Source organism: Urocampus carinirostris, chromosome 11 (assembly GCF_059441175.1).
Source record: "Urocampus carinirostris isolate Australia breed hairy pipefish chromosome 11, RoL_Ucar_1.0, whole genome shotgun sequence".
In the NCBI taxonomy this organism is placed as follows: Eukaryota; Metazoa; Chordata; class Actinopteri; order Syngnathiformes; family Syngnathidae; genus Urocampus; species Urocampus carinirostris.
In genome coordinates this window covers 5,953,464-5,979,798 of record NC_142359.1, presented here as the reverse complement: position 1 = coordinate 5,979,798, position 26,335 = coordinate 5,953,464, and the positions used below count along the sequence as shown (strand labels likewise).

Below are 26,335 nucleotides of genomic sequence, written 5' to 3'. Positions count from 1 at the left end.
CCAAAAAGGTTGTACGGCCTGCAAACATTGTTTGTTCTTACAATTCTTTCACAAGATATCCATTACTTTTTATTTCCCGATATATTTTGTCGCATATTATTAACATTTTTGGGGGCTTATTTCGTCGCTTGTAAGATACAGAACTGTACTTAATCACATTTTTTAGTGGAAGTACAATGTTGGCAACACGATTCACTTGATATCATTGGAAATTATTTGAATGCAACACTAACATTTTCTTCTTTTTTCCGTGTTTTTTTTCTACTTTTTTTTAAATTCCTTTAAAAAAAATCTCATTGTGTTTATTTTTTCCGAGCTGTTGCTTTTTTCTTTTTGTTCTCTATTTCCTTTTTTTCCTACATTTCTTTCTTTTCTTTTTTTCTGGCTTTTTCCTAAATTTTTCCTTCTTTTTTTCCTCTTCCTCTTCTTTCTTTTTTTCTCAGCTTTTCATACTTTTTCATTTTGGTATTTTTTTCTTTTTTGTTCTATTCCCCCCTTCCTTTAAGTCATTTTTTGCATAATTTTACATAATATTTGGTCATGTTGGGATTAGACCTAAGATTTATGGCCCGAACCCGAACCCGAACCCGAGGCAATTTCGGGCCGGGTCGGGCCTGAAATGTCAGTCATACGGTCGGGTCGGGTCGGGTTCGGTCCTGCTTTTTTTTTTTTTAAATTAATTAATAATTATAAATATATGTTCATTAAAAATATATACTTAAACTATGTATGGATACTAGACCAAGGAATACTTGTTATAAAATAAATAATTTGGATAAAACGGAGAAGGAGCTGTAATTGCTTTTAACGGAGCCAGAGCATGCTCTGCTCTGTGCACGTGACGTGACGTGAATGCTGTCCTCTTAATAATCTTCCCCTCCGCAAATTCGCGTGATTTTGGCCTGGTATCCCCGATATGGAGTCGGACCAACAAGAAGTTAAGGATAAACTCAAGAGAGGAGAACTGACGAGGAAATATGCAAATTCCTCCCCCCCTCCGATTTTAAATGAAAAAAACAACAATTTGTTTACACCGCGGGATCCAATGCAACCAGGGTTTCATTCACAATAAAAAAGACATTACATACGGATATTATAGTAAATCAAATAAATATTATTTGTGTACAATTAGTTGTGATTGCGGAAATCATAGCGTACAGTGACGTTGGTGACTTTTCCATCCGCATTAATAAAAACGCATTTTGTAAAATACGATCGCGCTTTATTGTTTAAATAAACGCGTTATATAGACTAGGATCTCCCAATTATTATAATTAGCTCGCTTTATTGTTTTAATAAGCGTTTTATATAGAATACGATCAGGGCGGGGGGGAATTTGCATAGGAGTCGGAAAAGGGCACAACACGTCAACACCCCCTCAATGAAAGTGCTGCGCTAAAATCTTAAGGACGTACTACTACTGCTGCTGTGGATTATGGCCCAATGATCAAGTCGTCAAAATGACGGACGCCCTTAAATGTTTTCGCTACCTCAAAAAAAAAAAAACGTCAATGACAGATTGTCGCTTAATGTAACATCTGCAGTGCAGACACAGAAATATAAAAGATGTAAATGTTTATACAGTTTTATTTAACTTAGGCCTAGATGTTGTAACAAAAGGCAGAGTTTAATTTGTTATCATAAATCACCCCTCCTTATAAATAAAATATGTAATTTCGGGCCCCTTTCGGGCCGGGCCAGCAAATCCAGTTAATTCTGTTGGCTGCGGCTGCATCGGCTCGCTACAACGGGTCAGGTGTATCGACATTTCGTTCTGTGTACATTGTTACAAAGAATGACAATACAAAGGAAATTATTATTATTATTATTATTAAAAACAACCTGAAGAGCCGTTTAGGACCCGAAGGAGCTGGTTCCTTTTACTGAGACGAGCCGAAGAAGCCGGTTCTCGACAAACTCTACTAACTTTACTCAACTTTACTCGACTTCAAAATATCGCATTTAGGACACAACGTCAGGGGAACCCGTGTATTTTGACCTTCATGCACTGTAACTTTGACTTAAGTCGCTTCTTAATGAGTCATTTTGAGCCCTCATTTTTGTGCGCTGGCTAGATTTTCTTGTGCGCTGCCTCTAAATTGCACACACGCGCAGCTTAGAGGGAACACTAGTGAGCATCCCTCCTTCCTTTTGCTCGCCAATTTCATCTCTTCTGGAAATCGCCAGCTCAGCAGAAAGCGCTGATAAATCACCAAGAACGACTCTTAGAATTGGCAGCAGCCCACGATGCATTCGTGGAGGTTTATGGCGGTTGACAAATTGGTTGGCACAGGTACCGCAGCATCACCAAGCAGTTCTTCCGCAAGGCCGACGGAGTGGTGGTGATGTACGACGTCACGCTGGAGGAAAGCTTCAAGGCTGTGAGGCCGTGGCTCGCCAACGTCAAGGTTCGGCCTCGGGAGCGCCCCCGCCCCGCTCTAATTTTACATACTGTTTTGCCGTGTCAGCGCTTTTTATTTTGTCAGGATGCTGCGGGAGAAAGCGTTCAAATTCTTGTCCTGGGCAACAAAATGGACATGGACAGAGACAGGGAGGTTTCCTTTAAAGAAGCAGAACAGCTGGCCCAGGTATGGAGAGCTGGATTATTTGAATAATAGCAGGAACTGCCGTAAATTCCAGACTACAAGACCCTACTGTTTTTTCTACATCAACGACGGGGTTCGTTGGGGTGTCTGAAATCTTTGAAAATGCTTGAATTTCAATGTGTCTACAAGAACTAAAATGTGCTTGAATTTCGGGCAAAATTCTTGTAAATGCTTGAAATCGTTGCTATGTTTCTCAATGAGTCTGCTTGTCAAGGTTGCCATGGCACGCAATTGGCCACGCCCGTGTGTCACGGTTGCCATGGCGCCCAATTGGCACAGCCCGTGTGGTGCCAGCTGCAGCTTGTTGATGGATTGGCTCCCTGTCAGTATTTAAACTCTGTCCTGTCAGTTCCCTTCTGTCGTTCCGTCTGTGAATCTTTGTTTTTACACGGCAGGTCCTTTTTTTTTTCCGCTTGTCCTGTTTTTTTGCTCCTGTTTGTCTCCCGTCACGATCTGTTATGATCTCGACCACGTCTGCTCTCCCGTCCCGAATTATGACCTGTTTTATCTCGACCACGTCTGCTCTCTCGTCCCGAATTACGACCTGTTTTGATCTCAACCACGTTTGTTCTCCCGCCCCGAATTACGACCTGTTTTGATCCCGACCACGTCTGCTCTCCTGTCCCGAATTATGATCTGTTTTGATCTCAACCACATCTGCTCTCCTGTCCCGAATTACGATCTGTTTTGATCTCGACCACGTCTGCTCTCCCATCCCGGATTACGACCTGTTTTGATCTCGACCACGTCTGCTCTCCCGTCCCGAATTATGACCTGTTTTGATCTCGACCACGTCTGCTCTCTCGTCCCGAATTACGACCTGTTTTGATCTCAACCACGTTTGTTCTCCCGCCCCGAATTACGACCTGTTTTGATCTCAACCACGTCTGCTCTCCCGTCCCAAATTACGACCTGTTTTGATCTCAACCACATCTGCTCTCCTGTCCCGAATTACGATCTGTTTTGATCTCGACCACGTCTGCTCTCCCGTCCCGGATTACGACCTGTTTTGATCTCGACCACGTCTGTTCTCCCATCCCGAATAACGATCCGTTTTTGGCCTCGACCACATGGACTCTCCTCTCCTGGCTTTTGACTTGTTTCCGATCCCGATCACGTTTTTGCTCTTCTATCCCGGCTACTGACCTGTTTTTTTCCCGCTCTCGACACGGAAATAACACTTCCGCATCTGAGCAACCTGTTCCCCGCGACCAGTGATCTCCGGATCGCGTGTACAATCCTTTCCCTTCTTCCCAATAAAACTGTGAGAAACGTTACGCGAGTGGGTCCTGTCTCCGTTCTGGTCCTGACACTGCTTAAAAACGTTTTTGTTACCAAGCTGACAGTTAGCGTACTGATAACGGCCTAATATGACGTCAAAGTTTTCTCCCCGATAAGAAAACTATACCTGATAATTAGCCCCTTGCTGCCATACTAGAATCTAGTATCAGTCAATCAGGTGACACTACTTTTTAATATTTATATATAACGATTTTTTTTTATGTAGTAGTAGCAATTCCATTGTCTGCTCTCTATCATTTTGTCATGTCCGCAAGGGATGGGAGAGCTTAAGATCAGATGCATGGCTCAACGTGTGACCAGGCTGTTATGATACTTAGTTTCTGTCATGATTACCAATTTGGATCACCTGTGCCAGCCCTGATTGGCTCCCTGTCCCTTTTTAAGCCCAGTCCTGTCACTCTCCTTTTGTCAGTCCGTCTGCAAACCTCTGTGTATACAAGGCAAGCCTTTTTGACCCCCACTCTCGCCTCTCTCGTTTTTTCTCCCGTTTTCCCACCTGTCCGTTCCTGATCTCCCTGTCTGTCTCCGGCTTCGACCTATTTTTTTATCCCGATGGCTTCTGCTCTCCCGTCCCGGCTTATGACCCGTTTTCGATCCCAACCACGTCTGCTCTCCCGTCCCGGCTTATGACCCGTTTCTGACCACGTTTTTGCTCTCCTATCCCTGGCAACCGACCTGTTTTTCCGTCCCAGACACCGCCATCGCCCGCTTCGGAAGATCCAATTCCGTATAAGGATCATAATCCAATCGTGAGAGCAACTTGCTTCCCGCGTCCAGCTAGCATGGGATCGCGGCCGCTGCCCTTCCTCTTCCTATATCTCAATACATTTGTGAGAAACGTTACGCGATTGGGTCTACCCTATATGCTGGTCGTTACAGTTTCTTCATTTTACCCAGTACGTTGAATTTTGTTATCAGAATGTTTTTGTCACATTCCCGAAAACATGTTTTTGCCAATTTTCATCATATTGACTGCTGCTGACAGTCCTGAACTGAGTGGCACAATTTGTTACTTTCCTGTACCAGACATTACCCCGCTGAGAAATTGACCTGAATGAATTCAGTTTCATGGCTGTTCAAGCCTCCAGTTTAGAGTCCGATGCGGTTTGTTCAAAAACAAATTTGAGTTTCAGGTGTGGTCTGGAATTTACAGTTCAATTAAGAAAAATGTCCATGGGTTGCGTTTTGCTTACAGGAAAACAAGGTGATGTTTTACGAAGTCAGCGCCTACACGGGCATGAATGTGACCGAGTCCCTGACCCACCTAGCCAGGTATGGCAAAAATACTCACCAAAGTGTCATTCTATATGTAGCAAAGCCACAACAAAGACGAGTAAATAATTTAAGTTGATTTCATATGTGTCTGTAGTGAGAATGAATCATGTCAGCATACCCGCCACCAGGGTTGGGTAGGGTTACTTTAACTGGATTACTTTCAATGACTTTTGGATTACTCCAATACCAAATATGCTAATAAACGACAAGAGAAACTAAATATGAATAAAATGACTCAATTTTGTGCAGGCTTGGGGAGTAACGGATTACATGGAACGGCAAAAATGATGTTGGCAAGCTGTTTGGATTTCTTTTCATTTTGTTTCTGTCGCATTTTATGTTCGTATTGCCGGAGATCAAAGCCAAGAGAGAAAGCTTACCACGTGTTGTGAGTCATCATTTTATTCATATTTAGTTTCTTTTGTCTTTTATTAGCATATTTGGTATTGGAGTCATCCAAAAGTCATTGAAAGTAATCCAGTTAAAGTAACCCTACCCAACCTTGCCCGCCACCCATTTAAGTGCCTCTAATTAAAGTCAAGTCACATTTATTAGTACAGCCAGTGTCTGAAACTCATGACAAAAAGTTAGCGGGGCTGACAACTCTGAAAAGTTGCCTGCCCAGGCATAAAGTTGCCTGCCCCATTTTTCACAAGTTGAAACGCAATAAGACGACTCATCCCTAAAAAAAACATTGTTGCAAAGTATGAAGGATGGTTCATCAAAATATATAACAGAACAACACTTTAAAATTAAGTTTATTATAAATCTACTTATTACATTTGTTGCATGTATATCACATTCATGCAACGTTTGCGTTGCGTCGTCTGCTACAAGCCACGAGAACTCCTCTTTCCACGATGCTTTTAATGTACGTTTACGTTTTGTAGCGTCATCAATTTTGTTAGCTTCTTTTGAATATTTCTTCTGGGGGTGAGGTTTTGGCTTGATTCATCACCACTTCTCCATTTTTCTTGTGTTCTCTGTGCGCCTACTTTGGAAAATGATATGCAAATGCACGATCTTATAACGCTCGGGAGAGTCCGGAAGCACAAAGTTATTCGATGCAGGCTTATGATTGGCTGCCGAGTATGTAAATTGCCAAACGAACCGAATTTCCGAAATTTCTAAACCGAACGAAGATTTCGAAATCGGAACAGAGCAAATGTTTGGTTTGAAAAAACAAAATCTTTCGGGTTTTTTTTTCCTTGAAAAAGTTGTTGGCCAGCTGGGCGGAGACATTGCGCAAGTTGTACGCCCGACGTAAAAGATGCACGCCCTGGGCGTCTGGGCGGATGTTATATCAGACACTGGTATAGTGGTATACTGGTATTATTCTACATCTTTATTCTTATATTTTATTTTTCAACACAAAGATACTGCTGGATGTGTGAATTTCCCTACGGGGATCAATAAAGTATCTATCTATCTATCTATCTATCTATCTATCTATCTATCTATCTATCTATCTATCTATCTATCTATCTATCTATCTATCTATCTATCTATCTATCTATCTATCTATCTATCTATCTCTCTCTATCTCTCTCTGTCTATATGTGTATTATCTGTCTCTATCCATCTATCTAGACATCTATCTAGACATCTATCTATCTAGACATCTATCTCTCTCTCTCTCTCTCTCTTTCTCTCTCTCGCTATCTAGCTACCTATCTCTCGCTCTCTCGCTACCTATCTCTCACTCTCTCTACATATTTATTGTTATATTTTACACAAGGATACTGCTGGAAGTGTGAATTTCCCTACGGGGATGAATAAAGTATCTATCTATCTATCTATCTATCTATCTATCTATCCATCTATTTATCTAGACATCTATCTAGACATCTATCTAGACATCTATCTATCTAGACATATATCTATCTATCTCTGTATCTATCTATCTCTGTATCTATCTATCTATCTATCTATCTATCTATCTATCTATCTATCTATCTATCTATCTATCTATCTATCTATCTATCTATCTATCTATCTATCTATCTATCTATCCATCTATCTAGACATTTATCTAGACATCTATCTAAACAACTATCTATCTAGACATCTATTTTTGCACCATGATGACTTTGCACCAAATGCAATATTGCACAACCGTTACGATACAACGTTATCACGACAACCCTGTATGTAACATCCCACATGCTGACATTGTTGTGTAAATACCATGTAAATTATAACTATAGCCTTATTCCCCTTGTTTTATAACATTATCTTCTCTGTTCCTTTATCTTCTTGCTCATACCCTCACTATGTGTAAAACTGGAGTGTCATGCCCAATTTCGTTGTCACAATATGTTAGCCCATTTGTAACAATGACAATAAAGGTATATTCTATTCTATTCTATTCTATTCTATCTAAACAACTATCTATCTAGACATCTATCCAGACATCTGTCTATCTATCTAGACATCTATCGATCTATCTATCTAGACATCTATCTCTCTCTCTCTCTCTCTCTCGCTATCTAGCTACCTATCTCTCTCTCGCTATCTATCTATCTCTCTCATATCTATCTATCTATGAAAAGTTACATATTTAATCTTTATCCAACACATATAGGAAGAGATTTGTCTCAAAACAAATATTCAAGATTTACTTAAGATCTAAATAATATCTTTTGATAAATAATCAAGATTAAGACTTTAGTTTTACATTAGTTTACATTAGTTTTACTCGTGATATAAAAGCTAAAAGATACTCAAAAACAGTGTATCTTCTTTTTATCCTTTAAAGAAGACTGCTGACTTTTCGTATCCAGTTTCTTATTTGACTTATTTTGGATCCCAGGGTGCTGATGGAACAGGAGGACCGGGTGAGAGACACCACAGTCGTCCTCACTGCTCAGCCCTTGAAGAAGAAGGCCTGCTGCAAGTCAACATGATTTCCGGGGGTTTCCCCTTTTATATTTACCTTTTAACAAGGACACTTTGATCTATGATGCAGTGCTACCTTTACTTACCAACAGTGTCTGAGAAGTTACCTGCCCAGCCATAAAGTTGCCTGCACCATTTTTCACAACTTGAAACACAATAAGACGACTCATCGTAAAAAAAAACAATTGTTGCAAAGTATTAAGGATTGATAATCAGAATATATAACAGAACAACATTTTAAGTTTATTATAAATCGACTTATAACATAAATTGCATATATGTGACATTGCTGTTTTCCATTTGCCATCAGTATGTACCTGTATTTACTCATCTTCATTCATGCAATGTTTGCGTTGCGTCGTCTGCCACAAGCCACGTGAACTCCTCTTTCCACGATGCTATTGATGTACGTTTACGTTTTGTAGCGTCATCAATTTTGTTAGCTTCTTTTGAATTTTTCTCCTGGGGCTGAGGTTTTGGCTTGATTCCTAACCACTTCTCCATTTTTCTTGTGTTCTCTGTGCGTCTACTTTGAAAAGTGATAACGCTCGGAAAAGTCCGGATGCACGAAATTATTCGATGAAGGCTTCTGATTGGCTGCCGAGTATGCAAATTGGCAAACGAACCGAAATTCCGAATTTTCCAAACCGAACGATGATTTCGAAATCGGAATAAAGAAAACGTTTGATTTGAAAAAAATATTTTATTTTTATTTTTTATCTTTTATTTTTTTCCCAGCATCAGGCTTGTAGCTCGTATTGCCCGTGTTACAAGGGAATTTTCTCCATATGGAATAATTGAAAACTAATTCCTGAACTCCCAAAAGGATCAAAAGAACCCTAAATAGCTTTAAAACACATCTTACTAATCACTAAAACATAATGAAATAGGAATTAAACATACAAATACAGGAATAAGATAAATAAGATCATATTAATGAAATAAAATTTCAAAATGAGTCGCCATAGCAAAGGTGTGGTGCTGTATCTTTAAATGATCACTTTTTACAGTGCGATTTGCATTTTTTATTTTCCATTTCAGTTTTCATTCATCACTTTCTTTTACTCTTTTAGCTTGACTCTCAACGCTGTCCACAGGTCCTTTGAGGGAAATGTGTAAAGAACGACCGGTTGCTAATTTTTCTCCATCTATTTTTTTCTTTCTTAAAAGAGTGTCATGATTACCGATATGCTTCACCCGTGCCAGCTCCTTTGACGCCAACTGCCTTGGACTCTGATTGGCTCTCTGTCCCTATTTAAACCCACTCCTATCTGCCCCCTGTTGTCAGTCCGTCTGTGAACTTCAGTTTCCTCTAGGCAAGCTTTTCGACCCTGACTCACTCCTGTTTTTGTTTCCCGACTTCGACCCATTTTTTGATCTTGACCACGTCTACTCTCCTCTTCTGGCTTTCAACTCGTTGCTGATCCCGACCATGTTTTTTGCTCCCCTGCCCCGGCGACTGACCTGTTTTTTCCGTTCCCGACACCGCCATTGCTCGCCATGGAAATGCCCCTTCCGCGTTCAGAGCGACCTGCTTTCCGCGACCAGCAATCACCAGATCGTGGGGGCAACCCTTTCCTTCCTTCCCGATAAAACTGAGAGAAACTTACGCAAGGCGGTCCTGTCTCCGTTCTGGTCCTGACAAAGAGGCAACTTCCCTGCACTAATCTCTTTTGTAGACGTCTTGTTCCTCTTTCTCTTTGTTGTTTTTTTAAAACAGGAATATAACCTCCCTCGGAAATTATACCAGCAAAGCACTGTGTGAATTCTTTCGCGGCTTTGTGATCGGCACTCGCTGCATCCCAGTTGTACTCCTTGGCGTGGTCACTCGTACAAACACCGCCCTTTCACTTTTCCATTATTTTTCATTGTGTCTGTTGTTCTACATTTTTTCTCTTGGACACCTTATTTTTTCCCTTTATGGAATTTATGGCGAAGGTCACACAATGAAAGGCAGTGAGCGGTCTCTAGTGGTAGCCTCTGGTACTGCCCGTGAACTGGATTTTCCTTCATAAAGAGGTACCACTTTACTAATCTTATGCAATACATGAATTTGGGGGAAATCATATATTATTTAATCGTATTTCAGGGAAAAAAATTGGAATCGTTAAAAATGAACACAGGAAAAGTCAACTTCCTTTTCAGATTTAATTTGTTTATTTGTTTATTGCTCATACTTGAGAGACACGCTTGTCCTTTTCAGTCTGTTAACGCATTTTGTAGTCGTGCGAGATGGCGGCGTCACATAACTGGCCTTTAAAGTCCAGCTCCAGTGTGAATTCCAAGTCACGCTGCAATTATAGAGTAGGGAAAAGGCATTTCAAAAAGTGTAATCCTTTATTGTGTATTGCAAATGAAAACGAGTGCTAAAACGCACAAGGAAGAATAGAAACTATTCATATTGACCAAACCTCATCATTTTTCGGAAGGTTTTTTGGGTACCTGTTGCAGTAAATGGTGGACAACGGTGTCATCTAGAAAGACATTGTGTATTTTTTGCGCCTCCTGGTGGTGAAAAACCCTTCATTGAAAACAATATTGAATTTAAGGTGAGCCAAAATACATAAATATATAAACGTGCAATAACAAGAGCCCCAAAAAACCTCAGTAAAGGCAAAAATGTAGTACTTTGGTCCCTTTTGAGTCCCTGTAGTTTGTATTCTTCCTTGTGCTTTATAGCACTCCGTATCTGTTGCACTCTTCGCCCACGTCTCGTGGGCAAATAATACACACTGTCCCTTTAAACACACACACAATGAAATGTAACATGTAAATGTCTGCACTTAAATTTATTTTATAAAAGTATATGAGAAAACTGGATATCTTTTCCTCATGCTTTGCAAAGGTATCGGATCGAGACTATATTGGCTGATATCAAAAGATCATATTGATATTTATTTTTCTCCTGGTCTAGCCCATTTAGCATTTTTTTGACCCAATGAGAAAAAATCTCATCCTCTCTTTAATGCAGTGCACTCGTCCTGTCCCATGTGCAGAAAAATACTCCTAAAGCATGATACTACTAGCCCGATGTTTCACAGTAGGAATGGTGCTCTTCGGATTGTACTTTTCATTCTTCTTCCTCCAAACAGGCTATGTGGAATTATGACCAAAAAGTTCTGTTTTGATCTCATCTGACCACAAGACTTTCTCCCATGACTCCTCTGTGTCATCCAAAGGGTCATATGCAAACTTCAGACGGGGCTGGACATGTGCTGCTTTAAGCAGGGGAACCTTTCGTGCCATGCATGATTTTAAACCATGACGTCTTAGTGTATTACCTACAGTACCCTTGGAATCGGTGGTCCCAGCTAGTTTCAGGTCATTGATCAACTTCTGTCGTGTAGTTCTGGGCTGATTCTTCACCTTTCTTAGAATCATTGAGACCCCACGAGGTGATAGTTAAAGTCTTACTGATTGTATGGGGTGGACAGTTTTTTTATGTAGCTAACAACCTCAAACAGGTGCATTGTTGTGGATTAACTGTAACCTATTGTGGGAAGACATCTGGCTGATACATGGAGTGCAGGTCTTTCAGGGTCAGAATTCGAGATGATACACATGTTTTCAAAAACGTATTTGCAGCTGTATTACACAAATAAATTGTTAAAAAATTATGCATTGCGATTTCTGGATTTTTCTTTTTAGTTTATCTCTCTCACAGCTGACATGCACCTACGATGACAATTTCAGACCCCTCCATGATTTCTAAGTGGGAGAAATAGCAAAATAGCAGGGTGTTCGAATACTTGTTTTTTTCACTGTATATATATATTTGCCTTTCTTACCACGTTCTTCTCATTGGGCCTGACAGCGATACTGCCAAATATCTCCTCGCCTTTCTTCACCGTCAGGTAGTCCTCCAAATAGAACACGGTCTGCTTCCAATGCGTGGCGGCCGCATCTGGTGCTGCGGGCAAAGGAAGCGGCGGATTGGTTAAAGGATCTAAGCTTGTGTCATCATAGCACCCTCTGTCAAGCTCCTTCTGTTGCATGTACAAGTACGTGCATTTCTTAGACACTATCGAATAAACTCTTTTTCTTTTCCTTTCTTTATTTTCTTTGGGTTTGGCAGTAGCTCAGGAGGTAGAAAGCTCGTCCTGGGATCAAGAGATCCCAGGTTCGAATCCCGGCTCCTCCGTGTTACATGTTGAAGTGTCCTTGGGTAAGACACTGAACCTCTAATGCCCCCAATAAGCAGGTTTGCGCCTTACATGGCTGCACGGCCGCTATTGGGAATTTGAAGCACATTGTAAAGCGCTTTGGGAAGTCTTCATTGACTTGAAAAGCACTATATAAAGCAGATAATTTCATTTCATTTTACTTGAAGAAGTTTTCTTACCTTCACCATTTTCATGCCACACTAAAAAATAGAAAGAAATACATAAATTTACTCTTATTCTTCCTACTTAATGTGTTCAGCCTGGAAAAGCTTGGCTAAAAGTAAGATAAGAGCAGCTGTTCCACTTGTTTGACACCTCATAAGACCACACCTTAAGGTTTAATCCTCTATTATGTTTTTTAAATGTTTTTGAGATGAAGTGTTTGAGGAGTATGTTAGGAGTGACCAGATAGATTGAGAAGTGAAATTGTGAGAGACAGAACTGGAGTAGTAGTTGAACTGAGCAAGCGTGTGAATAAGAGAGTACTCGATTGGTCTGGACACATGGAGAGGACGGATGAGGAACGAATGTTGAAGAGGATCTACAGAGCAGGAGTAAATGGAAGGAGACCAAGACGAAGGTTGCGTTTGATGTGGATGGACGGTGTTATGAGTGCACTGCAGGAAAGAGGAAGCTAGAGCTCCTGTTGGTGATAGGAATAAGTGGAGAAATGTTGTAAAAGGACAGTGAGATGTTTGGACGCGTTCTAAGGGATGGCCAGGGTACCTGTATGATGCCGCAGGGGTAAACCAGCGAAAGCTGTCGGGCCCTGCTGTTGAACAGAAGAGTGTGTGGTGTCACCCTGACCCGAGTGACATGGCCGCTTTCTGGTGTCCCGTTTCATCTGGAGGGACGAAAGCATGACCGACTTGGGTGCCGAGGTGCCTAATATGTTTGGGTGTTTGGGCATTTGGGTTGGCCATGGTCCCCAAAACATATTGTGTGTTTTTTGCTACTTTTTCCCTTTTTTTTATTTTCTTTTCATGTGTTTGTCTTGCTGTAGGTCATCCCTCTTGAGGGATATGACCAATGTAGGTAGATAGATAGATAGATAGATAGATAGATAGATAGATAGATAGATAGATAGATAGATAGATAGATAGATAGATAGATAGATAGATAGATAGATAGATAGTGTACAAGCAGGGTTGGGTAGGGTTACTTTAACTGTATTACTTTCAATTACTTTTGGATGACTCCAATACCAAATATGCTAATAAAAGACAAAAGAAACTAAATATAAATCAAATGATGACTCACAACACGTGGTAAGCTTTCTCTCCTGGCTTTGATCTCTTTGATCTCCGGCCAAACGAACATAAAATGCGACCAGGGTTGGGTAGGGTTACTTTAACTGGATTACTTTCAATTACTTTTGAATGACTCCAATACCAAATATGCTAATAAAAGACCAAAGAAACTAAATATGAATCAAATGATGACTCACAACACGTGGTAAGCTTTCTCTCCTGGCTTTGATCTCTTTGATCTCCGGCCAAACGAACATAAAATGCGACCAGGGTTGGGTAGGGTTACTTTAACTGGATTACTTTCAATTACTTTTGAATGACTCCAATACCAAATATGCTAATAAAAGACAAAAGAAACTAAATATTAATCAAATGATGACTCACAACACGTGGTAAGCTTTCTCTCCTGGCTTTGATCTCTTTGATCTCCGGCCAAACGAACATAAAATGCGACCAGGGTTGGGTAGGGTTACTTTAACTGGATTTATTTTCAATTACTTTTGGATGACTCCAATACCAAATATGCTAATAAAAGACAAAAGAAACTAAATATTAATCAAATGATGACTCACAACACGTGGTAAGCTTTCTCTCCTGGCTTTGATCTCTTTGATCTCCGGCCAAACGAACATAAAATGCGACCAGGGTTGGGTAGGGTTACTTTAACTGGATTACTTTCAATTACTTTTGAATGACTCCAATACCAAATATGCTAATAAAAGACCAAAGAAACTAAATATGAATCAAATGATGACTCACAACACGTGGTAAGCTTTCTCTCCTGGCTTTGATCTCTTTGATCTCCGGCCAAACGAACATAAAATGCGACCAGGGTTGGGTAGGGTTACTTTAACTTGATTATTTTCAATTACTTTTGGATGACTCCAATACCAAATATGCTAATAAAAGACCAAAGAAACTAAATATGAATCAAATGATGACTCACAACACGTGGTAAGCTTTCTCTCCTGGCTTTGATCTCTTTGATCTCCGGCCAAACGAACATAAAATGCGACCAGGGTTGGGTAGGGTTACTTTAACTGTATTACTTTCAATTACTTTTGGATTACTCCAATACCAAATATGCTAATAAAAGACAAAAGAAACTAAATATGAATCAAATGATGACTCACAACACGTGGTAAGGTTTCTCTTCTGGCTTTGATCTCTTTGATCTCCGGCCAAACGAACATAAAATGCGACCAGGGTTGGGTAGGGTTACTTTAACTGGATTACTTTCAATTACTTTTGGATGACTCCAATACCAAATAGGCTAATAAAAGACAAAAGAAACTAAATATGAATCAAATGATGACTCACAACACGTGGTAAGCTTTCTCTCCTGGCTTTGATCTCTTTGATCTCCGGCCAAACGAACATAAAATGCGACCAGGGTTGGGTAGGGTTACTTTAACTGGATTACTTTCAATTACTTTTGGATTACTCCAATACCAAATATGCTAATAAAAGACAAAATAAACTAAATATGAATAAAATGATGACTCACAACACATGGTAAGCTTTCTCTCCTGGCTTTGATCTCTTTGATCTCCGGCAAAACTAACATAAAATGCGACAGAAACAAAACGAAAATAAATCCAAACAGCTTGCCAACATCATTTTTGCCGTTCCATGTGTTCCGTTACTCCCCGAGCCTGCACAAAATGTAGTCATTTTATTCATGTTTAGGTTCTTTTGTCTATTATTAGCATATTTGGTATTGGAGTAATCCAAAAGTAATCCAGTTAAAGTAACCCTACCCAACCCTGTGTATAAGACGCATCGATAATTGGTATCCGTGTCGATCACTACTCAAGATCGGGGTATTGATACAGGTCTGAAAATAGAATCACCGTAGATCCTTAATAATTTTACCAGCAGGATTTGTGGCCCATTTCCTGTTTCTGAGGGCTTCTTTGCCACGATTGGATGGCTCCTGTGAACCTAAAGAAAGCGTCCTTCACCCCTCACCGGTGGAGAAGCCCATCTTCTTGTGACACTTGCTGAACTCGATGCTGAAGTAGGTGACCAAAGCGTGCACGTAGTCGTTGCGTTGGACTTGAAGGCAGAACGCGGACGTGAAGGTCAGATCGGTCGGCATCACCGTGTAGATGTCCACTTCCTGCGAGCGTAGGAGAAGGTGGGTGGGGTGTCAAACAGGCGGCCCGCGGGCCGAAAAAACATAAGGTTAGATAGCGGCTGAGGGCGCTAGGTGAGAGAGAGGACCTCGTATAGAAATGGCGCTTTGAGAAAATTGATAGACTGGTGAAATATCAATTCATGGACAATAGTATCAATCTGATCCAAGGACTTCCTTAGAAATGATAAAATCAATATTTAGATCGATCCACTAAGGGATTTTTTTACATTTGACTATAAAGGATTTTATACGATTGCCTCAGTTTAATGCACAGGTGTCAAACAGGCGGCCCGCGGGCCAGGTCAGGCCCGTTAAGGGATTGAATCCGCGAGACAACGCTCAGAGAAGCGCAAGAGAAAAACAAGCTGCAGGTTGAAATATGTCAACTTGATGTTGCCAAAGCCTGGTGCCTCGGAAAAAGACACTGTACTGACTGTACTTACAAAGACACTGTATTTATTTCTCTCTCTCTCTCTCTCTCTCTCTCTTTCTTTTCCACCCATTTTCTCCCACTCTGTCTTTGTCTCTTTCACTTTCTGTGTCTCTCTTTTTCTCTTCCTTTGTTGCTCTTTGTCTCTTTCTCTCTCTGTGTCTTTTAACCTCTTTTGCTCTAACTTCCTTTTTTCCTTTTCTCTCTTTTCTCTTTCTCTCTTCATACCCTTTGCGCTTTCTTCTCTCTTTTCTCCTTCTGTCTTTCTATTTCTCTTTGGATTTCTTTCTTCCTTTCCCTTTCTTTTCCCCCTCTCTCACGACTTTTTATCTTTTGTTTCTCACGCTCTGTCCCTCTCTCTCTTTATCTTTTGTCGCATAATACAAACATTTTGGGGGGCTTATTGAGTCGGTTGCACGATACACAACTGTATTTAATCACATTTTTTTAGTGGAAGTACAATGTTGGCAACAAGATTGACTTGGTATAATTGGAAATGATTTGAATGCAACTTTTTCTTCTTTTTCCCTGTTTTTTTTTTCCATTTTTTTTAATTCCTTTAAAAAAATCTCATTGTGTTTATTTTTTCCTTGCTGTTACTTTTTTTCTTTTTGTTCTCTATTTACTTTTTTCCTTTGTTTCTTTTTTCCTTTTTCTGTTTTTTTTCTGATTTTTCCCTTCTATCTTCTCTTCCTTTTGTTTCTTTTTTTCTCAGCTTTTCACTACTTTTTCATTTTGGTATTTTTTTCTTTTTTGTTCTATTCCCCCTTCCTTTAAGTCATGTTGTGCATAATTTTACATAATATTTAGTCATGTTGGGATTAAAGAAGCAAAAACAACCCGAAGAGCCGTTTAGGACCCGAAAGAGCCGGTTCCTTTTAGTGAGCCGAGCCGAAGAAGCCGGTTCTCGAAAAACTCTGACTTTACTCAACTTCCTTCTACTTCGACCTTGACTTCCAAATACCGCATTTAGGACACAACGTCAGGGGAAGCCGTGTATTTTTACCTTCATGCACTGTAACTTTGACTTTTTTCGCTTCTTAATTAGAAATTTCGAGCCCTGATTTTTTTGAGCTGGCTAGATTTTCTTGTGCGCGGAAAAGCTCTGGGTAGGGCACAATTGAGCACGCGCGCATCTTAGGGGGAATATTGCGCAAGATAGATTTTCTTGTGCGCTGAGAATGTGCGGGCAGTGCGCGATTGCGCACGCGCGCAGTTTAGAGGGAACGTTGATCGTGAGCAAGCTAACAGAACTTTGTAATTTATTTTAGTTTTGTTTTTAGTTTTAAGGTTGAGGCCATCATTGGAATAATTCGGCACAATGTCACTACACATATAGAGAATAAAGTGTTATAAATTAAATGCAGTGGTGCCTGTAGATACGAAATACAAGAAATTCGAGATACAAGATGAATTTTGTGCAAATATTTTGTGCAGTATACGTGAAAAAAATTGAAATTACGAGAATTTCCAGATGTCACCACAACAGACCTGGACTTCAATCATTTTATTATCATCATATTTCTCTTATTACTGTATTTTTATATTCAATTACTATTTGAATGTATTTTTAGTGATCAGGAAGATGAGTTTTATAGGTATTTGGGGTAAACTTGGATACTTTTGGGAGGCCAGGAACGGATTAATTGGTTTTCAGTTATTTTGTATTGGGAAAATTCGCTCAATATAAGAGCAATTCTGGATGCAAATTGTCATGGTCGCCGTGGCGACCGGTCTGCCCCGCCCCCTGGGCACCAGCTGAAGCAGATCAGCTAATTGCGTGGCTGCTACTTAAGGTTGGGTTGTGGGTATTGCGGGTGTTGGCTCATTACACCTTTTCCGTTCTGTTATGCCCTGTCCTGTTTAGTTTGAGTCGGAGGAAACCTGTACCTGACCATTCTGAGTGTAAGAATGTTTTTGTTCTGTTTTGTCCCGGAGTTTTTGGACAACTTTTATTTTTGTAAATAAAAGTTTTGATCGTCATGCAATTGAGTTCTCCCTTCCTGCCTCCTGCCTCCGTTCTGGTCCGGTCCCACCTCGTGACAGCAAATGGTAAATGGTCTGCATTTATATAGCGCTTTTCAAGTCAATGAAGACCCACCTCACACTTACCCATTCACACACACACTCACACACCAATAGCGGCCATGCAGCCATGCAAGGCTGCCAACCTGGGGGAATTAGGGATTCAGTGGCTTGCCTAAGGACACTTCGACATATAACACGGAGGAGCCGGGAATCGAACCTGCGACCTCCTGAGCTAATGCCAAGCAGAATCCTTCAAGGAATAATCTCCTATGTAGAAGGACACCTATATAAATCTACTGGACATTTTTAGGATAATTTATTCCTCAATGCCAACCATTGCCATTGATACGTATATATTGACTTTTAGTGGTGGTGTCACTTCTTGGATATTGTAGCCAGAAGGCATTGTGGGAAATGTAGTTTTTCCTTAAAGCACTCTTTTGACCTGCTTACCGATACTTTTAGACACTCTGATATTTTAAGCTCTCTTGGGCCACACAAAATGATGTGGCGGGCCACATTTGTCCTTTGGGCCGTGTAATTAACACATGTGGGGTGGAAAAAAAAGGAAGACTTCATTTTTCACTGGTTTCTTTACGGCATGTGAGATTCACACTCCCACACGCGTATATATTTATCCTCCTTGATTATTATTCACCGTTTTTTGTGTGAGAGAGCCCACAAGTTGAATCACTCCCTAACGAGCGACCCGCTCACACCACACATGCTGCATGTGGAGGCGTTTGGGTGCATTTTGGCTAGTATGAATCACATCGGCCATTGCTATAGCTCCCCGGCATCCGATATGTACTGAGGACTGTACTACACAAAGAGGTGCATCAACTCTAGCCATTTACAGTAATACAAGATTGATTGGTTCCCAGATAGAATTGCTTGTATCACGAGCGAATTTCCCCAATACATAATAAATGAAAACGAATTTGTCATGTCCAGCATGGTCGCCGTGGCGACCGGCTGGCCCCGCCCCCTTGGCACCGGCTGTAGCAGATTTTTTAATTTGCGTGTGTGCTACTTAAAGGCGGATTTTGGGGATTGCCGTTTGCGGGTTCATTGCATTACTTTGCATTATTCTGTTCTGTTTGACTTGAGGAAACCTTTACTTGCCCGTTCTGCGTAAAAGCCTGTTTTGTGAGTATTCCTAGTCTGAGTTCCTGTTTGCCTGTAAGCCTGTTGTTGTTTCTGTCCCTGAGTGTTGGACGACTTTTATTTCCTTAATAAAAGTAACTGATCGTTAACGCGAATGAGTTCACTCCTGCCTCCGATCTGGTCCGGTCTAGTGACAGAATTAATCTGTTCCTGGCCTCCCAAACGTATCCAAGTAAACCTAAATCATAGACGCCGCCGCGAACGGCATCCTTTCCAGCAACTCCGTGTTATTCCGCTCTTTTTGTGATTTATTGTTTTTATTGTCTGCTTCTATCTTCGGTGTTTTTCATCCCGTTTGACAACTACACTTTGGATTACTTTCTATCCTATGGTTATGGGTTTTTTTTTTTTTTTTTACTTTTTATTTCTCACACCAATTTTGACAGAGGTTTGATTCCACCATCTTACATCAACACAAAATATATACACTTGACACACTCATAAATAACAGAAGGAACAACAAAGAAGAAAAAATACTATTAATAGAAAAGAAGAATAAATGTTCATACAATACATCCATGCAAAAAGAAATATATATATATATATATATATATATAAAAAAATAATAAATAAAAATATACACCCCCCAAAAAAAAAAAAAAAAACATAATAAATAGGGGGAGGTGTTTAGACATCAAGTATGGGTTTATGGGTTTTAACGCACAAAAATGCGTTTATTCGAGGAATCAACTCCTTGCCCTGAAGAATTCTCGTGCCGGCGTGATGAGGGGGCCCTATCGTGGATGCAGAGCCGGAGCTAGCTAAGCGGCTAGCGGCGTTAGAAGTCTCTACCAAATAAGACAGAGGAACTGGCTGTGCTGGTGAAAAACATCAAAGCGTACAGGGAGTGCCGTTTGCTGTATTTTACGGAAACGTGGCTCACATCTAGCATCCTGGACGCTAATGCTAAGGCTAACATGGAGCTACCTGACTTCAGCGCTGTTAGGGCAGACAGAGACACAAAAGCCTGCGGGAAGCGGAGAAGAGGTGGACTCGCTATCTACGTGAATACGAGGTGGTGTAACCCTGGGCACAAGATTTCCATCTGCTGCGGGGATGTCGAACTTTTGGCCTAGCGTGTGACGTCATCCACTCCGCTGTTGCTAAACTATAACACAGCACCCCGTGGCAATCCTTTTAATCTGTTAATAATCAACACAAGGATCCTGCTGGAAGTGTGAATTTCCCTACAGGGATGAATAAAGTGTCTATCTATCTATCTATCTATCTATCTATCTATCTATCTATCTGTCGGGTGCTTTTTAAAACTCCAGCATTTAAGGACTGCTAAGACAGATCCTCAGCGTCGGATCACATGAATGCCCATCATTGCATTCTTTACAGTTAAGACTTTGTATTTATGCAACCTTGCATTTTTTTGGACTGTGTTTTTGTTACCCATTATTCCATTTCCTTCCTCTACAGAGCACCTTTTGTTTCTTCCATTGTCCCCGATAAAGACTGTCAACTTGACACGTGTCTGCTCATTTTGATCCGCTCTGCCAATTGTATGATGTCCTTGGCAAGGTTTGGCGGTCAAGAGGGATTGGCAAGTGCTCAAGGCATCATGTTCCGACAAAATATGTCCCTTGTCCTCGCTGTGTGTCCTGAGACCACGAGACGTGCAATGCGATAAAAAAAAAAAACACAAGAGCAAAGGATGAGGTCTGTAAGTTGGGAAATGCAAAACACTAAATAAGACGAGCTAGTTCTGGCAGTGAGCGGTCTAGTGTGGTCACATCTGGACATTCTTGGAACACGGATCGTCCTTCGTATGTCAGGCAAGACTTCTCGAATCTTGAAATTATTGATCTCGTACGGGTAGCACTGTATTCAAGTCCAATGACCACATGACAGGGTCAGGTAGGGTTACTTTAACTGGATTACTTTCAATGACTTTTGGATTACTCCAATATCAAATATGCTAATAAAAGACAAAAGAAACTAAATATGAATGAAATGACTGAATTTTGTGCAGGCTTGGGGAGAGGCAAAAATGATGTTGGCAAACTGTTTAGATTTATTTTGTTTCTGTGGCATTTTATGTTCGTTTTGCCGGAGATCAAAGAGATAAAAGCCAGGAGAGAAGGCTTAACACGTGTTGTGAGTCATCATTTTATTCATATTTAGTTTCTTTTGTCTTTTATTAGCATATTTGGTATTGGAGTCATTCAAAAGTAATTGAAAGTAATCCAGTTAAAGTAACCCTACCCAACCCTGGTCGCATTTTATGTTCGTTTGGCCGGAGATCAAAGAGATCAAAGCCAGGAGAGAAACCTTATCACGTGTTGTGAGTCATCGTTTTATTCATATTTAGTTTCTTTGGTCTTTTATTAGCATATTTGGTATTGGAGTCATCCAAAAGTAATTGAAAGTAATCCAGTTAAAGTAACCCTACCCAACCCTGGTCGCATCTTATGTTCGTTTGGCCGGAGATCAAAGAGATCAAAGCCAGGAGAGAAAGCTTACCACGTGTTGTGAGTCATCATTTTATTCATGTTTACTTTCTTTTGTCTTTTATTAGCATATTTGGTATTGGAGTAATCCAAAAGTAATTGAAAGTAGTCAAGTTAAAGTAACCCTACCCAACCCTGCCACATGACCACAGTGATAGGGCTAAGCTAACAAAATGGCTTACAGCAGGATATTGATCAACAACCCAGAACTTCGGTGCGATTTTGCAAAGCCTCATACAAATTTTGCTTCAAATTTCCTTTGTACACTTATGCAAGAATGTAGCCTTTGTCTATATCAGTGTTGTCAGGAATATTCTGTCATTAAAAGTTCAAATCCAGCCTCTGATCTTACGCCCCAAACTCAACAAACATGCAAAGACGAGATAAAACAAACAACTGTCCTTAAACATTACTCTAGAGCAGGGGTCGGCAACTTATGGCAGGCGTGCCAGCAGTGGCACGCGAGGGGTTAACCAGTGGCACGCGAGCGCATGGCAAAATACTAATGATTTTTTTTTTTATGCGCATTTTTTGGTGAAATTTAGACATTTTCAGTTGCGCGCTGTGTTATTTAGAGGCTTTACGGTAGCGCCCCGCCTCCTCTGCTTTGTGTGTGAGCGTGTCTGCGCCGCCAGATCCGTGTTTTAACCCAGCCAACGAAACACCGGCACGCCATAAATGAACGAATCACAACAGCTCCTCCAGCGAAAAAATCTCGTTCTTTTCAGCCAGCCGGGACAGATGACTGAGGCTTTGTGCCAAAATCGACTGTGCTGTTTGTGCATTATGCCTCGAGAGTGTTGTACCTGGTGCATCAACTGTTAATCGTCATTGCGAGACGAAACATGAACATGAATTCAAGGACGAGTCTGAAAAGGCGGAGACATTAAAACGCGTTGTGTCCAGGTACAGCAAACAAACACAGACCCTGAAAACATTTGTCACTGCTACAATAACCACCACTGAAGCAAGTTATCACATTGCTCACTGTATAGCAAAGCATGGAAAACCATTTGTATCTGAGACCAAATCAGTTGTTATTTCTGTTGCACTTATTTTCAAGAAGCCTTCTGCTTTGCTGCTGTTATTTCAAGTTTTGATATTTTCTGCAATAAGATTTCATTGATGAATGGTATGGTAGCTGTCCATATCACTTGTTTTTGATTGCAGTTCATTGTTGATGAAGAATGGTTGATTCTGATTAATTTTGTGGTAAAACGTTGATGTCATGGATGGCTACAGGCCTTTCCACATGTTGCTCACAGTCATTTTTTAGATAGGTAGATAGATAGATAGATACTTTATTCATCCCCGTAGGGAAATTCACACTTCCAGCAGTCTACCCCGTTGTTTATTAACAGATTAACATGATGCCCTAGGGGTGCTTGTAGCGGAGCGGATGACGTCACGCCAGTCCAAAAGTTCGACATCCCTGCGGCAGATGGAAAACTTTTCTTTGTGAAAATCCAGGGATACACCACCTCGTGTTAGCAAGTCCGCCTCCTCTCCGATTCCCCCCGGCTTTCGTGTCTCTGTTTAGCGGCGTTGAAGCCGGATAGTTCCGGGTAACTCCGGGTGGCTACACGTTAGCGTCCGGAATGCTAAACGTGAGCCACGTTTCCGCAAAACACAGCAACTGCGCTCCCTGTGCGCTTCGATGTTTTCCACCAGCACTCTTATTTGGTCGTGAGTTCGCATTTACCATGATTACGGATAGTACCGAAGACTTATAACGCCGCTAGCCGCTTCGCTAGCTCCGGCTCTTCTTCCACGATAGGCCCCTTCATCACGCCGGCACGAGAATTCTTCAGGGCAAGGAGTTGAAATTCCTTGAATACACGCATTTTTTGTGCGCTAAAACCCATGTCCCATAGGATAGAAGTAATCCATAGTGTAGTTGTCAAAACGGGAAGAAAAAACACCGAAGTTAGGAGCAGACAATAAAACAATAGGGCAGCTGCTGGAAAAGGCAGCCGCTCGTGGCAGCGCCGCTTTGAAAGAGAGTTTATTGATGAACAAGAATAGTGGAAGATTGGTCAGTTATACAATTTCAATGTATATCCATGTTGTATGTCCGGACTGGTATTAAATTACAGCTCTGTTGGACATCAAAAAAATTGTGCGAGTCATTGATCTTGGTGTGGCACACTGATTTACAAGAAAATTTAAAATTTGGCACTCCGCACCGAAAAGGTTGCTGATCCCTGATCTACAGGGACACTTTATTAAGCACACACGAGATCAAACTGACCTTTAACAGACAGGCATTGGTGACCACCTGCTTGGGGTCCACCACATCCACTAGAGGTTCCTTCATGGCCACGTTGCGGATGCAGCTCATATCAAAGCCGTAGACATTCTCCCACCCTACGCGCACATTGGGAAGGTACTATCGTCTGTTTGAAGGAAAAAATGGAGGCTGATGGACTCACAGTGGATCTTGAAGTCCTTGTATTGCCTGTCTTCGATGGCTAGGGCGTAGAGGGACGCCCGGTCAGGGAACATCAAACCTCCTGCTTTCTGAAGGAAGAAAATAAGCTTCAGTAAACTCCGAGAGTTTTGGGGAATTGTTCATCTGGGTCCCGCCTCTTTCCGTTTCCCTTCAGCATACCGTACCAGCAGGGTTGGGTAGGGTAACTTTAACTGGATTACTTTCAATGACTTTTGGATTACTCCAATACCAAATATGATAATAAAAAGAAAATAAATATGAATACAATTATGACTCACAACACATGGTAAGCTTTCTTTCCTGGCTTTGATCTCCGGCAAAACTAAGATAAAAAGCGACAGAAACAAAATGAAAATAAATCTAAACAGCTTGCCAACATCATTTTTGCCATTCCATGTATTCCGTTACTCCCCAAGCCTGCACAAAATTTTGTCATTTTATTCATATCTAGTTTCTTTTAACTTCTCATCTCATCTCATTAGCTGCACCGCTTATCCTCAGTAGGGTCGCGGGGGTGCTTGAGCCCATTCCCCTGCCCATCGGGCAGTGGGCAGGGGACACCTTGAACCGGTTGCCAGCCAATCGCAGGCACACAGGGACAGACAACTCGCTCGCTCATTCTCACCTAGGGACAATTTGGACCGGCCAATACACCTGAAATGCATGTCTTTAGAATGTGGGATGAAACCGGAGTGCCCGGAGGAAACCCACACGGGCACGGGGAGAACATACAAACTCCACACAGTAAGTCCAGTAGCTGGATTTGAACCCACACAGCAGGTTCCCAAGACCTTAGAACTGTGCCGCACACGCGCTAACCACTGCGCCGCCATGCTGCCCTTCTTTTGTCTTATATTAGCATATTTGGTATTGGAGTAATCCAAAACTAATTGAAAGTAATCCAGTTAAAGTAACCCTACCCAACCCTGCGTACCAGCCACTTGTCCCTAGCGAAGATGACGGTGTTGAGCATGGACTCGTAGAAGAGGCAGTAGCCCATCCACTCGGAGATGATGATGTCCACCTTGTCCACGGGAAGCTCCACCTCTTCCACCTTGCCTTGGAAGATGGTGATGACTACCAGCACAAACACATACAACAAAATGGTTTTACGCCGTGTGATAATCCTAAGGTTCACCAATCTTTTTGAAGTTGAAAACTACTTCTTTGTTACACTCTGACGATATCTGTGTATTATTTGTTTTTGCAACATCCTTTGGAGCTTGGTCATCCTGGAAGGGGGATGACCTCCTGTGCGGTCCCTTCTCAAGGTTTCTTCATTTTACTCATGTTGAGGTTTTTGAGTTTTCCCTTGCCCTGATGTAGGTTTTAGATCAGGGAATGGCATAATAATAGTCTGTGGTTTGCAATAATTGGTGGTCTGTGCAGCCCTCTGAGACTCCTGTTGATTAAGGGTGTCACTAATAAACTTGACTTGACTCATCCTGAGGTTTTTGAGTTTTTCTTTGCTCTCATGTAGGTTTTAGATCAGGGGATGGTATCATAATAGTCTCTAGTCTGTACAGACCTTTGAGATTTCTTGTGATTAAGGGTGTCACAAATAAACTTGACTTGACTTGACTCATCCTGAGGTTTTTGAGTTTTTCCTTGCCCTCATGTAGGTTTTAGATCAGTGGATGGTGTAATAATGGTCTGTAGTTTGCAATAATCTGTGGTCCGTGCAGCCCTTTGAGAATCCTTGTGATTAAGGGCTATACAAATAAACGGGACAGGACGTTACACAAGTGGGTCCTGTTTCTGTTCTGGTCCTGACAGGATTTGAACCCATAACCTCAGAACTGTGTCGCGCTGCCGTGTCGCCCCATTTTTAACATTTTTAGAAAAAAAACAATCGCTTAGATGATGTTTGAAAATTTAGCTGTTATGAATTATGTAACCATTTAACTAAAACCTGGCTTTTGGATTCCTGATAAATCGGTTCTTTCTGGGTGTAAATTATAGTATTTCTTTACATAGAATAGAAATATTTAATCATATTTTAACGGTTCTGTCCCTTTGAAATTAAACTGTGGTAAAATGAATACAAATTGACACCCCTGATTTATATATTCAATTTATTTCTTCATATTAATTTTGCACCTGAGGTGGTCTTTGAGTTCTCCTGTCTAAACACATTTGAGGCAAAAAAGTCATTGATTTTACCCTGT

General features: G+C 41.1%; 2 protein-coding genes across 8 annotated transcripts in view; one reads left to right on the top strand and one right to left on the bottom strand.

Moving 5' to 3' along the window:
* The window catches only part of cracr2ab (calcium release activated channel regulator 2Ab), a 33,835-nt gene extending 22,676 nt beyond the window's left edge, over positions 1-11,159 (top strand). For all 7 annotated transcript variants that reach the window (XM_088347222.1, XM_088347221.1, XM_088347219.1 and 4 more), the window contains 4 exons: positions 2,294-2,408; positions 2,487-2,588; positions 5,104-5,180; positions 7,996-11,159. In XM_088347222.1, coding sequence (XP_088203348.1) covers positions 2,294-2,408; positions 2,487-2,588; positions 5,104-5,180; positions 7,996-8,089 — 388 coding nt within the window. In that variant the 3' untranslated portion in view covers positions 8,090-11,159. The remainder of the gene's footprint in view (positions 1-2,293; positions 2,409-2,486; positions 2,589-5,103; positions 5,181-7,995) is intronic.
* Positions 10,226-26,335, bottom strand: part of LOC148356285 (protein arginine N-methyltransferase 8-like) — a 33,361-nt gene continuing 17,251 nt past the window's right edge. Inside the window, exons 5-10 of the mRNA XM_088347224.1 lie at positions 25,102-25,244; positions 24,148-24,235; positions 23,967-24,082; positions 15,466-15,616; positions 11,870-11,991; positions 10,226-10,372 (exon numbers count right to left, since the gene is read on the bottom strand). Coding sequence (XP_088203350.1) covers positions 10,289-10,372; positions 11,870-11,991; positions 15,466-15,616; positions 23,967-24,082; positions 24,148-24,235; positions 25,102-25,244 — 704 coding nt within the window. The 3' untranslated portion in view covers positions 10,226-10,288. The remainder of the gene's footprint in view (positions 10,373-11,869; positions 11,992-15,465; positions 15,617-23,966; positions 24,083-24,147; positions 24,236-25,101; positions 25,245-26,335) is intronic.